This window comes from Vombatus ursinus, unplaced genomic scaffold (assembly GCF_900497805.2).
Source record: "Vombatus ursinus unplaced genomic scaffold, bare-nosed wombat genome assembly UNPS02014799.1, whole genome shotgun sequence".
Classification (NCBI taxonomy): domain Eukaryota; kingdom Metazoa; phylum Chordata; class Mammalia; order Diprotodontia; family Vombatidae; genus Vombatus; species Vombatus ursinus.
In genome coordinates this window covers 42935849-42953485 of record NW_020954577.1, presented here as the reverse complement: position 1 = coordinate 42953485, position 17637 = coordinate 42935849, and the positions used below count along the sequence as shown (strand labels likewise).

Sequence of the window (17637 nt, the reverse complement as noted above, 5' to 3'; positions counted from 1 at the left end):
TCACGTTGAAAAGGGCCTCCCTGCTACATGGCAACAAATGTGTGGAACTAAGTGGCGGAGGCTTGCATTTGCACGGTTCCTTCCTGTCTTTTAAAGTGGGGAGGAAAGGTGATTAGATATGTAACAGAGCTGAAGCTACTCCTGTCCCAACTATGTCCATTCTGCCTGTGAAAATGCATATTTGCATAATGCAAGTAGCTTGAATGGATGTGAGGAAAGAAAAGGGGCCATCTGAACATTCAAAATTATTAGCATCAAAACATTTAGCATCAAAACGTTAGCATCAAAACTATTTCAAATGCTCCCTCTTCTTAATACCTCAGTGGGATGTGACTCTGCTACCATAGGGGTAGCCTTGGAATGGCTCCCTACAGAAAGTAAGCAAGGTCTTTGAGGTCTTTGGGGGCAGGGATTGCTTTATTCCTGTTCTTCTTTCTCCAGTAGTATGGTATAGTGGATAAAAGCTGGTCTCTGAGTAGGGAAAACCTGGGTTCAATTCAACCCCTGCATCTGGGCCAGTCACTTAACCTTTCAGCTTCCCAGGTGACTCTCTAAGATGCAAAGCTCAGCCTCACTAGAGAGGAGGTGCTGATTCTGCTGTGGTAGAGGGCGTTTCCTTTCAGTTTCCTTCATCAATGAAATCACAAACAAGCCCAGAGGGGGAAAATGGCAGCTAATTGCTTCCAGACAGTGGTTTTAATCCATGATTTCCTGGAATTGCTAGATGGCTAAGAGAAAGGACAGAGTATCCACAGAACCAATACCTCCAACAAAGTGAGCCTGAAATAGGGAGTCAGGTGTGGGATATCTCCCATAAACAAAAATCAACAGGTTGCTTTTAATTTCATGGTGTCAAGTCTCCAGTAATAGTTTTTTAAAAAGCTTAGGAGAGTATCCATACAAAGGAAGGTCTCTTTGCCTAGAGGGGACATTCTGAGACTGAACAGTTGCCCTCAGCTATTAGCTGACATATCCTTTAATGGAGCTAACTTATCTTTCCTATAACCTTCACTTTGAATTTATGGTCTCCCTGAATGTAAATGGAAAAATGAAGCCAGGGCAGCCATTTTTTTTTTTTTCTGGATGGGTTCATGAGAGATGCTTTCAAGTCCTGACAGCTCCCTTTGCCTGAAACTGACAGAAACATGGCTCTGATCATGTTAATTACCTCCTCCCTGATGCTCCAGAAATGATTACCCTCCATGAACTTGAAATGGATTTGGAGGGGTCATTCTATCTTTCTTTTTTTTTTTTTTTTTGGACCTACTGTTTCCTTCCTAGTCAATGGCTTCAGAACACTTTGTTCAGAGAGACCAGGGAGGACGAAACACTTTAGGATAATGTGTTTCAAGATTTTTTTTTAACTTCAATTTCAAAGGAAAGAGTGCCCTGCCAGGATGCTCTGGTGTGCCATCCATCAGAAATGTCCCAGGGGACATCAGCTGGCACATTGCAAGATACTCCACAGAACATCCTGTAATGGACAGGACAGTGTGGTCAAATAGAATCTCCTCTGAAATCAGGAGGCCAACTTTACAACTGTGTCAACATTAAGGGAACAGCTGGCAGAAAGTCTCCAAAGCTATTTGCAATCTCTAGATCATGGGTCAAAGTGGTCTGACCCAGATCTCCCTGCTTAGTTATACTCAGATAAACAAATCCCGTAGGAACAAAACTTCACTTTCTTTGTCTTTTTTAAAATAAAATTTTCTGAATAGCTTTTGCTTTTACATTGTCTTAATTTCTTTGTGTCCTCCTTTCTGTCTACAGTCATCTCATACCACAAAGAATTTTTCAAAACTTTCATTTCTTTAAAAAAAATTAATTGTGCCTGGGTATAGAGGAAATTGGGGGAAGGTCTTAGCTCTTCAGTATTGGGTGGATATTGTTGAAGGCTGAGGACGAGGCAGCAATGAGTCTATTATATCTATAGGTCTTCCTATGACTAGCTGGGAGTGGTCTGGTTAACAATAGCTAATCAGAGAAACTCAGAGCTGGAAGGGACCCTGGGCAGCCATCTATCTAGCCCAACCTGTACCTGAACTAAAAGTCCTCTCTGTCACATACCCAAGGAGTGGTCATCCACTCTGTCTGAAGCCCTTCAATAAGGGGGAAGCTATTACTTTCACCTGCCACCCAAGGGTGTCATGAAAATGAAATAAGACAATATTTTAGAGGCAACCAAAGTAGTGCGGTGGATAGAGAGAGAGCTGGAGCTGGAGTCAGGAAGACCTGAGTTCAAATTTAGCCTCAGATGCTTAATAGTCATGTGACCCTGTACGAGGCACAGAAACCTTGGTCAGCCTCAGTTTTCTTATCTGTAAAATGGGGATGGTGATAATAATAGGACCTACTGCCTACGGTGGTTGTGAGGATAAACGAGAAACTCTTTGTGAAGCGCTTTGCAAACTGTAAAGCGCTATATCAGCTCTATCTATCCATCTACTATTACTATTGCTATGTTATTGATGTTGCTGCTGTTCACTTTCAAAGGCAGTCAATTCCATGGTGAAAAACTATGTTCTAGTGAGGAGTAGCTAATAAAGCAGAAAGAATCCTGGTCATAGAGTCAGGGTAGACTTTGGTTTAAATCTGGGTCCTGGCACTTACTAGTGGGATAAACATGGGTAAGTTCCTTAACTTAAGTCCTCTGAACAACAGTTTCTTTTTCTGTAAAGTGGGTACAATAATAATCTTAGGTCTGCACTTTATCAACCATAAAGGACTATATAAATGCCAACTATTATTATTTCACTTTTGGTTAACTCCAACTCTTAGGAAGTTAATGGAATCAAAGATTTGACCCAAAAGGGACCCCAAAGGCCATTTAGTCCAACCTCCTCATTTTACAGAGGAGGAAATTGAGGTCCAGTGTCTTGAACTGAGGAGCTTGGACTCCAGAGCTAATGCTGGACCACTACTGGACCATGACTCCATTAAGTCACCTTGGCCTTTGCAGCTTCTGTCCAGCGCTCCTAGTTCTGACCTCTGGGAACAAGGAAAGCCAACCTAACCCCCATACCATGTGGTAGATAATTGGACATAGATATTCTGTTCCTTCCCCTGCTGCCCTCCCCCCAACTCTCCTCTTATCTAGGGATCAACATCAGTGATTTCTTCAATTCAGTTTCATCTTCGTAATCACAAGGTCCTTCACCCTTTTGGTCAAACTCCTTGGCCAAATCACTTTGTTGCTTTATGTCTCAGTTTCTTCATCTGTAAAACAGGACAATTGGACTACCAATCCTCTGATGTAGCCTTTGATGATCCTTTTAGCTCTAGGTCAACAATCTTCTCTCCCCTACCAGTATCCTTTCCTCAACAAAACATACCCTCTGGTCATGAAGGGGCCACCAGCACCATATCTCTGGTGCCATTCCATAAGAGGCTCTGTAGGGTCAGGAAGACAAGACTTCATTCACCTTAACTGAAAGGAAGGTGAGGAATGCTCTGCTGAGTGGGGCAGGAGAATTCACATCCTGAATAGGACCCTAGGTTTCCTAGACCAGGGCTTCTTAAATTTTTTTTCCTCTCGTGACCCGTTCAGCGCTTCTTAAACTGAGGGGGTCGTGACCCACAGTTTAAGAAGCACTGTGACCTAGATTATTTCTATCTTAGGTAATGACATTGTTGCTAGAGAAGCATCTTGTATAACCCTTTCTCTTGTTTACTAGAAAACGTGGTTTTGAGTATTTTTTTCATTCTCTTGAAAAGGCGCAGAGTTGGCTTTTCCTCTTTACGTGGCTTTGGTAGCTGTTTTGGGAATGTAATTTTCTCACAGTTGGAAATTTAACACATGGGAGGAAGTTGACCCTGTCATTAATTTTTTTACTGGGCGCCTAGTGTTGCCTTTGAGTTCCGCTGATACAGAGCCAAGCACCTTATCCTTCTCTAGCATTTACTCAAGCGTGTGGTAGGTATAATATCACATAACAATAGCTAGTATTCATATGGTTTAAAGATTTACCTTAAGGATTATAAAGCACTGATCTCATTGTATCCTCACAACAGCCAATTCAGGTCTTCCTAACTCCACATCCAACATTATTTAAACTCTGGTGTTCCTAGCTCCAAGTTCAATGTTCTGTCTATTCATCACGCCACATAGATGTCTCTAAAAGTCCTTTCTCCATTTATATCAGGGGTCCTTAACCTGGAATCCATGAAGTTGTGTGTGTGTGTGTGTGTGTGTGTGTGTGTGTGTGTGTGTGCGTGCTTGTGTTTCTGAAATTTTGATAAGTGTATTTCAATACAATTGGTTTCTTTTGTAATCACCTTAATTTTATGTATTTATCATTTGGACAATTCTTTTAACTTTTATTAGCCATAGTCTCCTCTTATACAAGATATGGTACAGTGGATAAAATGGTACAGTGGATAGAATGGAGCCAAGAAGACCTGCATTTTATTCTGATGCTTACTAGATATGTGACCATGGACAACACCCTTAATTTTGCTGAGCTTTTGTTTCCTCATCTGTAAAATGGAGATTATACTTCTCACGCCTACTGAGATCATGGTGAAGATAAAGCAAGATACGCCCATGTTTCCTGAGATGTTAAAGCCCCACCCTTCCTCCCCCCATGAGGAAGGCTCAGTACTCACTTAGACTGTTGGTAGGAATATGCAGGCGTATGTTCACTGGACGTTTCCACCGCTATCTGCTGTTGCTGGGCACTGGCTTCCTGTGATGAAGGTGCAACTGTCTGGGGAGAGGTATCAGCGACAACACCCTGGGAGAGCAAACACAATAGTCTCACAAAGTTTTAACCGTGATGATGGGGGATCATTCCAGGGGTGATGGGGGATCCCACAGACTTGGGATGTGTCACTCCTTCTGCTTTCTGGCCAGAGCAGTCCTGCTATGACCAGTAGCCTGAGCCTACAGGAACAACCAGGCAGAAGAAAGTCCAGCCTCCAGGTGGGTGCCTGGCCCTGGCATTCATACCAACTGGGACGTGACGCTGACCCTCAGCCCCCTCCCCTTGGGCAGAACGGCAGCCAACACTTTCTTAATGTTGGAACAGTTGAGGGATCTCTGCCATGAGCAAGAGGCTAATGATCACAGGCTGAGGCAGAACTCATGCCATCAAATGTGCTGGGCTCTGATATTTGACTGGTTTGGACAGTTGAGTCACACGGAAAACTCTGGGTGCTTCACTTAACACATCAAATCAAGGATTTCTTTTAAAAAAATGGCCACAAATAACTTCCCCTTTAAATCATTTTAATGTTTTCCCATGTCTTCTGGAGGCTCCAGCAATTGGTTACCTTTAATTTCTATTTGTAAAATATGTGCACATATATTTATACGTTTATTATATACATATTCATATATATACATTTACATAACGTACATTTATACTCATATATGTATGGAGGTATGCAGATTCAAGAATATTTGTGTGTCATCTATAGATAGATAGATATATATATAGAGAGAGATGACGGGTAGATATAGATAGATAGATAATGGATTAACAGACAGATAATGGGTGGATGGATAGATAATGAATTGATAGATAATGGATAGATAGATAGATGGATAGGTAGATAGATGGATGGATAGGTGGCAGCTAGGTGATGCAGTGGATAGAGCTCTGGCCTTGGAGTCAGGAGGACCTGAGTTCAAATCTGACCTCAGATACTTGATACTTGTTAGCTGTGCGGCCCTGGGCAAGTCACTTAAACCCCACTGCCTCACCAAAAAAAAAAAAATAGATGGATGGATGGATGGATAGATAGGTAAATATAGATAGATAGATAGATAGATAGATAGATAGATAGATAGGCCTAGGCCTGGATCTACAATTTCATTAGGTTAGGGATCTAATAATGCAAAGCTCCTTCTACTAATGCAAATAGGCAGGGGGTCTGCAACTTATATATATATATATATATTAGGCAATCGGGGTTAAGTGACTTGCCCAGGGTCACACAGCTAGTAAGTGTCAAGTGTTTGGTCTGAGGCCAGATTTGAACTCAGGTCCTTCTGACTTCAGGGCCAGTACTCTATCCACTGCACCACCTAGATGCCCCTGTCTGCAACTTATTTGTAGGAAGATGAGTGGGATAGTGAGATTAAGTGACTTGTACAGGTTCATACAGCTAGTACGTATCTGAGGTGGAATTTGAACCCATCTCTTCTAGGCTTCAAGGCAGATTCTCTAGTCACTATACTATAATGACTTTTATAATACATATATACATATTTACATGCATACAATGCAGCAATACACAATGTAGGCCTATACATACATGTATAGATGCATGTTATATAAGCAAATCAATATATATATATATATATATGCATATACACCCATGCTGTAAGTCTAATCCCTTTTCCTTTTCCTCTTCCCTGATGGATCATCACAGCCTTCTTTAACCCAGGATAGATTTCATAGAGCCTTTTCATGCGTTCTCCCTAGGACTGGTCGACACCAGAAATGTCTCCCCATGCAGACCTGGGAGAGATGCTGCCTATGTCTTGGCCTTGCACTGAGCCAGCAGAGGGAGCTCCTCATGCCCTCTCTGACAGGCCTTGAGCCCCATGTAAACTCTAGAGATTTGGGGATGGGAAGGTTCCACTAACAAAGAAAAGTGTGAAAAGCATTTGTTTTGAAAGCCCTCTCATGGATCATCTCTTGGAAGGTCAGGGCCTCCTTCCAGGGCACCAGTCCCTCCATCTGCTCTTTCTCTTTATGGACACATATCTAAGTGTGTATCCACATGGAGAAAATGCGTACTGGCCCCTCTCTGCAAGCACAGATGAAGCCCGTTGTGTGGAAGCCAGAAGGTGCCTCCATCAGCTAAGGTGATCATGTTGTGGGACTGATCTTAGAAGCCACACCTGGAAGTCTATAGGATTTCCATACAGTTGTGTCCATGCACAAAAAGGAAATGGGAGGGCCTAGTGGAAAGAACACAGGATTTGGGTTTAGAGGGTTTCAATTGGGCTTAAATTTCCTTTGAATCCTGCATGTGTCACTACCTGCGTAACTCTATGCAAGTGACTTCATTTCTCTGGGTCTCAGTTTGCTCATCTGTAAAACTAGGGAGTTAGACTTGATCGCCTCTGAGTCCCATCCAACTTAATTTCTTACAATCCTCTACAACTCTCAGCCCATGATTCTTTGACAAAATCAGAAGTCTTGTCTTAGAGCAGCGATGTAGATGGATAGGTGATGGAGACCTTTGTACTCACGCAGGCTCATTTGGCTTTGGATACCCAGGTTTTGGAGAATCTTCCCATATTCTGTGCTTTCTTGGCAAGTAAAAATAGCCCATTCAATTCTATCCCTCACCCAAATTAGAAATTATTGACCACTAAACTTGCTTCCCAACCTTTTGCACCCATTTCCCCAATGCTGACCCATTTTGAAACTGATTCTGTTGCTGAAAGGACTTGTCAATGCTCCCTTCACAGATCTGAGTGTTTTAGACTTAGGTATTAGTTCTAGATTAGGTATGAGCACTTGTGGGTGCTGCCACCTGCTTGGTCCCCTCAAAAAGGAAACCATTCCAAAGGAAGCCGAGATGAAGAGAAGGGATCTCAATCATAGGGCCCTGATGACAAAAAGGTAACAGGGAAGGGGAAAGTGGTAGAAATGGAAAAAAAGCAAGGGGTAGAACCAGAGAGAACATAAAGGGCCCAGTCTCCATGTCTACAATGCTCTCTTTCCTCATTTCTACCCTTTTTGAATCCCCAGCATCATTCAAAGCTCAGCTTAAGCACCACCTTTTACAGGAAGTCTTTCTTAACCCCCTGGATGCTATGGTTCCCTCCAAAGTTTTCAGCATTTAAAGTATATATATTTAATATTTACTTGTATGTACATATGATATGATCACCCAATAGAATGTAAGCTCCTTGAGGGCAGGGATTGTTTTTTTCTTTTAATTTTTTTTTTGTCTTTTAAAATCCATAGTCCAGCACAATGCCTGGCACATCCTTCATAAATGCTTATTGATTAACATCATCCTAAACTCTCTCACATTTTGTCTTGTGGTCCTAGTAATAAAGTGATAATTCTAGATTATCTATCTTCATCGTCATCAGTTTTTCATCTTTCTAACCAACATCTTTCCCCCTTTTCTCCCCTCCATCTGTCTATGAATCTACTTATGCATATAAATAAATATATACCTACCACTTATATAAATACATATATATAATATATATAGCTGCCTATATATCTATTTATCTTTCTCTTTTTTCTTTCTTTTGTGTCTTACCTTTTTCTCCTTCCTTCTTTCCTTCCCTCTCTCTCCCTTTCCCAATCCCTCTTCTTCCCTCTTCCTGTCCATCCCCCTCTCCCTCTCCTCTTCTTCTCCCATTCCATCTCTCTCTTGCTCCCCTCTTCTCTCTATCTTTCTCCATGAACACACAAACACACACATCCATATACAGAAACAAAGATAAGGGCCACAGCATGCTGGGATAGCTATTGCAGTGAGGCATTAGGAAAAAATCTGTCATTGCATTAGGGTGACTCCAATCAAAGTGGGGAAGAAAGAAAAAGAGAAAGAGCCTTCCTGAAGGATGACGATGCCATCAGCACCCTTTCTTATGCCAAGACAAGGGTGAGGGGCTGGTCACTCAGTTTCATCTTTCTCCTTTGCCTAAAGTAAGAACTCAAAGTTCACTCCCTAGAGGCACTGACAGAAACCAACAGTTCTGTTTACTGTTGAGTGAGCATTCAAGGCTTTTAGGTGGTCAGGACAGGGATGTGGCGATGATACTTCCAGGGTCCCTTCTCCCTCCCTCCCTCAAAAAAGAGGAAAACAAAACCCAAAAAACTAAGTGACTCCAAATACTTGTTAAGACTTTCGACTTGATCGTGACATTTCATGCACAAAGCAAACCCATGGCTATCTGCAGGATGGTAAACCTGACTTCCCATGACCAAACTCTTAGTGCCAACTTTAGCAGCCAAGCTCATTTGCATCCAATGATTCCTCCACATGCTGGGGAATAAGGTTGCATGGGATAGCACTGAGCTGGATGTGCAGTTTCCCCCACCCCCCAAAACACCTCCCTCTTAGCTCTCCCTGGAAGAACAAAAGCAAACTTACTTCTATAGGGACGGCTGTTGGAGGCACAGGAGTGTACTGGGGAATGTAGGTCCCTTGCATAGGTGCAGCCGCAGTCATATACTAGAGGGAATCACAGGTAAATCCATGTGAGCGTTTTGTATGCAAAGCAGAGAACAAGTCAGACAATGATCTATTACCGACACCCACAGTACAATGTCTTATTAATTTCAGAATCAGAACAAAGAAATTACAGCACAAGACACCCCCTTGGCCTAAAGGGGTACTGCCTGGGAATGTTGGCATTCAAAACAAGAAAAGATCAGAGCAGTTCATTAAAAACACTTCAAAACAAAACACAAACACCTGCCTCTTCAAATTACTTCTCATCCCCATGGAAGCGAGAAGTTCTACAACAGAGCATGAGCCTTTGGAAATATTCCCTTTGACGGAGATGCAACATTTGTGGTCACTGTTTTGTCAACTAATAGTTCATGTAATAATTTACATTTTAGAAAATTTCTTAATAGTGTATTATCATCTCCATTTTCCAGATGGGTCAAGTCAACAAACATAGATTATGTGCCTCCTAGGTGTCAGGCATTGCATAAGAGATTGATTTTCTGAAGGACACAAATCTAACAAGTGTCAGAGCTGAGATTTGAATCCAGATCTCTTTGATCTCCCATTCAAAGTTATTCTCTTAACCACACTGGCTCCTGATTCAGCAGTCTTCCTTACGGACAGATTGTAAAACTTCTATCAAGCCTACATATCTCTATGGCATAGGACTTGTCTGGAAGACCAGAGATCAAATTCTGCCTCAGATACTTAACTGTGCTAGTCACTTAACCTCTATCTGCCTCAGTTTTTTCAGCTGTAAAATGTGGGGATCAAAAATGATAATAGGTTACCATATAAAGTTTGCAAATTTTAAAGTGCTATATAAGAGTTAGCTATTATCTGTTTCTTCTATTCATCTAGTTATTTAATTCCATTAGACTGTAAGCTAGCTACTGGAGGACAAGGACTTTTTGTTTTTGCCTTTCCTTATATGTAATGCTTAGCACAATGCCTAGCATACAACAGGCACTTGATAAATGCTTAATAAATTCAGCGAGATATAAAAGTATCAGCTTATGTGAGGTGAATTGGAAAGAGGGCTGAACTTGGCATAAAGAAGACCTGAGTTCAACTCTTGTCTGAAACCCTAGCTGTGTGATGCTAAGCAAGTCATATACTGACCTGCAAAATGGGGATAACACTACTTATATCATTGTGCAGTTGTGAGGATTAAATAAGATGAGGTACATAAAGTACTTTGTATTATTATTATGTGGATGTGAATTTTATCTTGAGAATGCCAGATGCACTAATAATCTAGACATTGAACAATCCAACAGACACTAGCTTTATTTTGCTCTGTTTTCTTATAATGTTAAGCAGCTAGCATGTTTCCGAAATTTGACTGACAGACTTGAGCTTTAGGACCAGAATTTCTTCATATAAACAAGCTTCAACAATATATACAAGTTCAGAAGGAGAGTTTTATGGAAAGTTACAAGGTCTACCATTATTTATTCAGTCTTATTTACTGAATGCAAATATTAGGGTATTGCATAAATACACACACTTTGTATTTAAAACATGGTCACAGATCTTGGTTTTGTTATCTGAAATGCATACTCATGAATGGAAAGCATCTGATTTGAGAATGAAGACCTATGAAGGTTCAAATTTTTAAATTCATTTTTAATGATGGCTAAATATGCAAGATAATAATTTCTGTCCTGGATTAAAATATCCATCAACCTCCCATGGTATGCTCAATTTGAGGCTAGGAATAGAAAAATAAATGCTCCAAAAGGGGCAGCTAGGTGGCGCAGTGGATAGAGCTCTGGCCTTGGAGTCAGGAGGACCTGAATTCAAATCTGACCTCAGACACTTGACACTTACTAGTTGTGTGACCCTGGGCAAGTCACTTAAACCCATTGCCTCATTAAAAAGCAAATATATATATATATACATATATGCCCAAACTAGCTGTTGTCCTTCGTATGGTCAAGCCACCTGCCTTTATCGGTATCTCTTATTTCCTTGCCCTGATCCCACTCTTCATCTCCTTTGAACCAAATAGAGTGCATTATTTTATCAACTCTCCAAAGTGCTTATTTGGTATTGTGTATTTCAGCTATGTATGTTGGTGCCTGGTCACCCTAGGACATGGTAAGTGCCCTCGGGGAGAGATCATATCTCACCTAAACGTTGTGTTTGCATCTAGAACAGTGTTTTGTACACAGTAGGCACATAATAATTTTTTTTGAAAGAATGAATACACGTTAAGTGAATATCCCTCATGGGGATGCTTTGTGGGGGGATGCCTGGAGTTAGCCATTGACCAGAGCACATGGCGATGAGGTGTGGGAATCACATCATTAGCTCTGGGCTTATGAAAGTCAACCAGATTCCAACAGGCAGCATGCCTGAATGAGGCACATCCTAGATGCCTACACTTCCATGTGCTCGAGAGTTCTACTTGCTCTGTTCTCAGGAGGATTTCTGAATCATTGACACACAGCCAATTTCCACCTGAGGAAGGGTAGTATGATTGAGAGAATGTCAGATTTGGAGCCAAAGAATCTGGATTCAAATTCTGGTTTGCCACTTACTGGCTGTGTGACCTTGGCCAAGTTGATTCACCTCTCTGGGCTTTAGTCCCTCCTCTGGAAAGTGCATGACGTAGACTGGATGATTTCTAAGGCCTCTTCTAGCTCTAAATCTATGAGCCTACTTTATTTTGCTCATTCAGTCATTTTTCAGTCTTGTCCAACTCTTCCTGACCCAGTGCAATGTCCCTTTGAGGTCAGGGGTCGTTTTACTTGTTTTATTTTTGTATCACCAGCATCGAGCACAGTACCTGGTCACAGATCAATGCCTGTTGATCCATGCACTGGTCTTTCAGCTCTAGGGTTAGTGCTTTTTCTACTCCGAGGGAAGGGGAAAAGAGAGTTTAAAGTGGTTCTACCACAGCTGAGTGGATGCTGCTGTAGCATATGTGGTATCTTATTAACACAATGCGTGTTGGGAGGATCTAAGGCTCATAAGATCATAGACCAGAAGGGGACTGAGATATCATCTAGTTCAACTCCCTCTTACAAAGAAGGAAACTGAGGCCCAGAAAGGTGAAGTAGCTTCTTCACAGGTTCATACACTTAGAGCTGGCAGGAAGCTCAGAAGCCGTCTAGCCCAAACAGACGAAGACACCGAGCGTCAAAAGAAGGACATGCCTTTTTTGAGGTCACGAGATAATGATGATAAGAATTAGAATAGTTAAGTTTATATACACATGTATATATATATAATACATATACATATATAATATGTATTATTATATATGTGTAAAATGTGTATATATATAAATATATATATACATATATACATACATACATACATACATACATACATATATATATATATATATGTATATAACCTTAAGGTTTGCAAAACACTTTCAATATTTCAGTTAATCCTTACAACCACCCTGGAAGGTAGATGCTATTGTTATCCCCATTTCAAAGATGAGGGAACCGAGGCAGAGAGAGGCTAAAGGACTTGTCCAAGTTCACACAGCGAGTCAGTGCCTGAGGCAAGATTGAAGCTCAGGTCTTCCTGATTCTAAGACCAACGCTCTGTTGATTGCGCCAGGTACAGAGGAAGAGGCAGAGCCGGATTTGGACCCCAGCCCCCCGACTTCCAGTGCAGGACATTTTCCACTGGAAAGCAAGGGGTCTCCTACTTCTGAGCTGCATTTTGGTGCTGATTTCTTTCCCACACGTTCTGTTTGGACTTCATGCCCAGACTCTCCCAAACTCTTTTAAGAGGCCCACCCTACATGCTTGTTTTCTCCTTCTAGCCTGCTCTGACTCATGGAGCTAATGGAGATATTATGGCCCAGAATGAATTCGGCTCATTCTTGGCAATGCACAAATTGACTTGTCTTGTTTCCTCTTTCTGGCTGACTTGTTGAGGCCACATAAGGCCCAGAGGACAGAGTTCTGGGCAGGCTGGAGGAGCCTGATTGGAAACAGAAGAAGGATCCTTTTTTCTTAAGGTGCTTGAACACATTATTTAAGGGTAATATTTTATTATAAAGTTTTGGGGAGCTTAGCCCTTTCTTTGGATAAAGTCTCACAATAAATACTTTAGAGGAGACTCGTGGAAAGACACAGACAAGAAAACCAGATGATGAGAAGGCAGGGACGGGTCATTTTGGGGGTGTGGGCATGTGGGGGTAGGTAGAGAGAGGTTATTGGAATCTTGGAGCTTCCTGGTAATTCCAGTAAAGTCTCACAAGAGGCAGACGAAAACTAATAGGCAATAAGCTCACCCACATGTAATTTTAACTTGTAGCTTTGGCTGCTCTTCACAAATAATGCCAAACTTTTCCTGGGGACGTGTGGTCTGATCCCTTCAAATGCCCAAAGTAATGGCAGCCAGCCTTAATCATCTTGGTAAAAATGTGTCGCTGTCTAGCTATCTACTATCTATCCATCCATCTATCTATCTATCTATCTATCTATCTATCTATCTATCTATCTATCTATCCCTCTATCTATCTAATCTATCTGCCTGTCCCTGTCTATTCACTTATTTATTTATTCATTTGTTTATCTATTGATATATTCATTTATCTATTATCAAGACAGCATATGTCAAAGAGTTAGGGTAGAGATTCTAAACGTTTTTGAATGTTTGCTTGTTTCGAGGACCCTTTGGCAGTCTGGCGAAACCTGTGGACCCCATCTCAGAATGTTTTTAAATATGCAAAATAAAATACATAGGATTATAAAGGAAACCAATTATACTGGGAAAACAGTTGCCTAAATATTAAAACAAAAGTTTCCAGACCCCCAGATTAAGAACTCTTGATTGCTAGAAGGATTTCTTGAGTTCAAGGGTGTTTCTTGTTAAGCTCTTCTGGGTTCTACTAATTGAAATCCCCTCATCGGAACGATATCCTTTCCTTATGCTGACTTCCTTAACTGGTGACCCAGAGGTCATAAATAATGACAAATGACCTATCTCTGATAGTGCCTACATGGTGTCGAGCATTATAGTGATTGTGGTTGGTCTGGGGATGGGCACCACCCATTTTTTCATACTCCAGGAGTCCTGAAGAATCATTTTCCATCTCATGTTCCAAGAAGTCTAGACACTGAATTGCTAATACAGCAATGTGAGGAGAGAAAAAAGGTATATGGCTTGAGGTAAATTATTTTTCCCCAGGTTGACCAGTTTTATATTATTTTTAAAGGAGGAGGGAAGTGAAAAGGGAGAGAGAAGGAAAAGTGAGATGGAAAAGGGAAAATAGGAGACAGGGAAGAAATTATTTCTTTGCAAAGTTCTTGATTTGTTTAATGGAAACAATAAAAATATGGTAGAAGAAGAGAAACACAAAGAGATTGGGAGAAAAGATATGGAAGAGAGGCTAAAGAGAAGGGTGAAAAGAAGAGAAAAGAAGGAGAATTAGAGAGATGGGAAGAGAGGATAGAAAGGGAAGTGGAAGCAGGAAGGGGATGAGGGAAAAAAAAGTCTCTGTTTCTTAAGAGAGCAGAAAAAAAGTCAACTTTGGTATTCAGAAAGGCTCTAGAAATTCAAGGCGGGAAATCTGCAGCCTCAAGGCCACACGTGGCCCTCTAGGTCCCCAAATGTGGCCCTTTGACTGAATCTAAACTTCACAGGATGAATCCCCTTAATAAAAGCATTTGTTCTGCAAAACTTGTACTCAGTCAAAAGGGTCGCACTCGAGGACCTAGAAGGTCACACGTGGCCTCGAGCTGAAGGTTCCCCACTCCCGCTAGATTCAGGCCTGTTGTCTATTCCCCGGCTTCATTATGTGGAAGCTGGTGTCCTTTGTGCCCATTACCCTCCATTCGTCTTTTCGTGACTAATAAATTGGGGGGGAACAGGGAGTATCCTCATAGACTGATGTTTCGCTAAGAGCGCTCAGTTGTTTGATTGCTGAAAGCTAATATGACAGTGGTAGTGGGCTTCATTGAGAGTGTTCTGAACGAGAGAGGGGAGGGTCCCACTGCACTCTGCCCTGGGTTTACCCCTTTGGGAGTACTGTGCTCAATCGTGGGTGCCATCTTTTAGGAAGGCTGTTGAAAAGCTGTCTGTATCATTTGTGTGTTCAAAATCAATAGACTTCTTGGCACTCATCCTTCCTGACCTTTCTTCAGTATGTCACATTTATTGATGCCTCCCCCAAAAAACCTAGCCTCTCTTCTCTACGTTTTCATGTTACCATTCTCCCCTCCTCTCCTCTAAACTGCTGGGTCTCTTTCTCAGCGTTTATGGTTGGATTATCATTCATATCATGCCCAACTACGACTGTATCCCTAGATTCTGTTCTTCACCCTTTCCTTTTCTTCCCCTATTCTCTTTCTTAGTGATCTCGTAAGCATCCATGGGTTCAAAAATTATATATTTTTTTATAATTGACACCAGTCCTGTAGCAACAGCTACCCATTAGACATTTCCCAATAGAGGTCCTATAAGCACCTCAAACTCAGCATGTCCAAAACAGCTCATCTCTCTTTGCCAAATCCATCCCTCTTTCAAACTGACCTACTGCTTTCATGGGAACCATCAGCCTTCTAATCAACCAGGCTCTGAATTTGATAGTCTTCCTTGACCCCTCACTCTCCCTTACCCCACATATCCAATCAGTTACTAATTCTCAATTCTGCCTTCACAACATCTCCATCACTTCACTGACTCTATAACCAACCTAGGTCAGGCCCTCATCACTTCTGGATTTCCCCATCAGGATTTGGTTTGTATATTTTCTAGGTCTTTTAGGAGGTGTTTGTGGAAGGGAGCTCGTTGCACTGCTTCCTAACACTCAAATATCCTGGCTTTGTCCCCATCCCTCATCCTCCCTTTTTTGGGTAGAGTGTGGCAATGGCCTCTTGATTGGTCTCCTGTCCTTAATTCTGCCCCTACTGCAATCCATCCTCCACACAGCTGCAAAAGTGATTTTCCTAAAGTGAAGGTCTGAGCACATCAATCCCCTGCTCAAAGCACTATAGTGATTCCTTATTTTCTCTCAGGTAAAATGTCTTTTTGGCATTGAAAGTCTTTCATGCCATGACTTTTACCTACCTTTACAGACTTATTACACCTGACACTCTTTCTTCCCACACTTTACATTGCAGTCAAACTGGCCAAATTGCTGTTCTCGATAAGTGACGCTCCACTTTCTATCACTATCCCTTTATAGAAACTGCCCTCCATGTCTGGAATGCTCTTCCCTCCCCTTTGCCTCTCAAAATCATTTATTTCCTACAAAGGACCTTTTCCAATGTCTCTAGCTCTCTCTATAATACTTTCCTCTCCAAAATTACCTTGCATTTACTATATCCTAATACCCCTTAACATTACATATTCATTTTTATTTATTAACATGTATATGTTGTTTTCCCCAATAGAATGTAAACTCCTTGAAGGCAGGAACTGTTTCATTTTTATATCTGTATCTCTAGCTCCATTCTTAAAGATAAATGCTTGTTAACTGATTTAACTTACTATTTACATTTATACCTACGTACCTATTTTTACTATTTTGTTATTAAAACATATGATATGGGCATTAAAACATCTCACTGATGCCTCACATTTTTTTGCATCAAGGTCATAGACTGACCAGTCAAGGAGTCAAAAAACACTGAGCTGTATACTGTGGTGGATATTATTAATATCCTGTGTAGTTAGCCCTGACCTTGAAGTCAACAAGACCCATGGTAAAATCCTGCTTCAGTTACTTAGAAGCTGTGCAACTCTCAGCAAATCACTTAAACTCTTGGTACCTCAGTTTCCCTATATGTAAAATGAAGACATTAGATGCTAAGGTCCCTTTAAACTTTAAATTTATGATCCTAGTATCACCTATTAGTTGTGTGTCTCTAGGTACCTTCTTAACCATGCAAAGCCTCAGTTTCCCAGTCTGCAAAGTTGGGATAACAACAGCACCTACCTCACAGGGGTTGATGAAATTAATGTCTACGTCTTTGCTACCTGAAGTTTGCCATGTTTTCATTTCTATATTTCTCTTTCCTGTGTCACCACATATCACTGCCTCACCCTTTGCTTCTCCTTTTCACTCCTACTCCTCCACTACTGTGTTGTTTGAAGGGTGCTCATTGTTAAGAAATTAGTGTGCCGAGGAGTGGCGAGCTCTCCAGATGAAAGGTGCTTCAGAAGTGAAGCAGACAAATATATAAAGTTCTCAGGTCACAATGCATTAAGAAGAGGTAATATTTTTTATTTGTCTTCTGTCTTATTGATTTATCTGGAGAGCTTTTGCAGAAAGTTATATGGACACGTGGCAGAACCAATGATCTCTGCTAGAACTTAAAAATAGATGACAGGCTTCCTTCCTTCCTTCCTTCTTTCCTCCTTTCCTTCCTTCCTTTGCCTCTCTCCTCTCTCTGTTCTTTCTCCTTCCCTTCCCTTCCTCCCTCCCTCCCTCCCTCCCTTCCTTCCTTCCTTCCTTCCTTCCTTCCTTCCTTCCTTCCTTCCTTCCTTCCTTCCTTCCTTCCT

The 17637-nt window shown here is 41.4% G+C and overlaps 1 protein-coding gene across 7 annotated transcripts in view; it reads right to left on the bottom strand.

Annotated features, from left to right (window-relative positions):
- RBMS3 (RNA binding motif single stranded interacting protein 3) overlaps positions 1-17637 on the bottom strand; it is a 1414112-nt gene that overhangs the window by 8104 nt on the left and 1388371 nt on the right. For 4 of the 7 annotated variants that reach the window (XM_027871990.1, XM_027871986.1, XM_027871991.1 and 1 more), the window contains 2 exons: positions 9076-9156; positions 4602-4733 (listed from right to left, as the gene is read on the bottom strand). In XM_027871990.1, the coding sequence (XP_027727791.1) occupies positions 4602-4733; positions 9076-9156 (213 nt within the window). Of the gene's footprint in view, positions 1-4601; positions 4734-9075; positions 9157-17637 lie in introns of those variants that run through there. The other 3 variants (XM_027871985.1, XM_027871987.1, XM_027871988.1) reach the window with 1 other exon arrangement.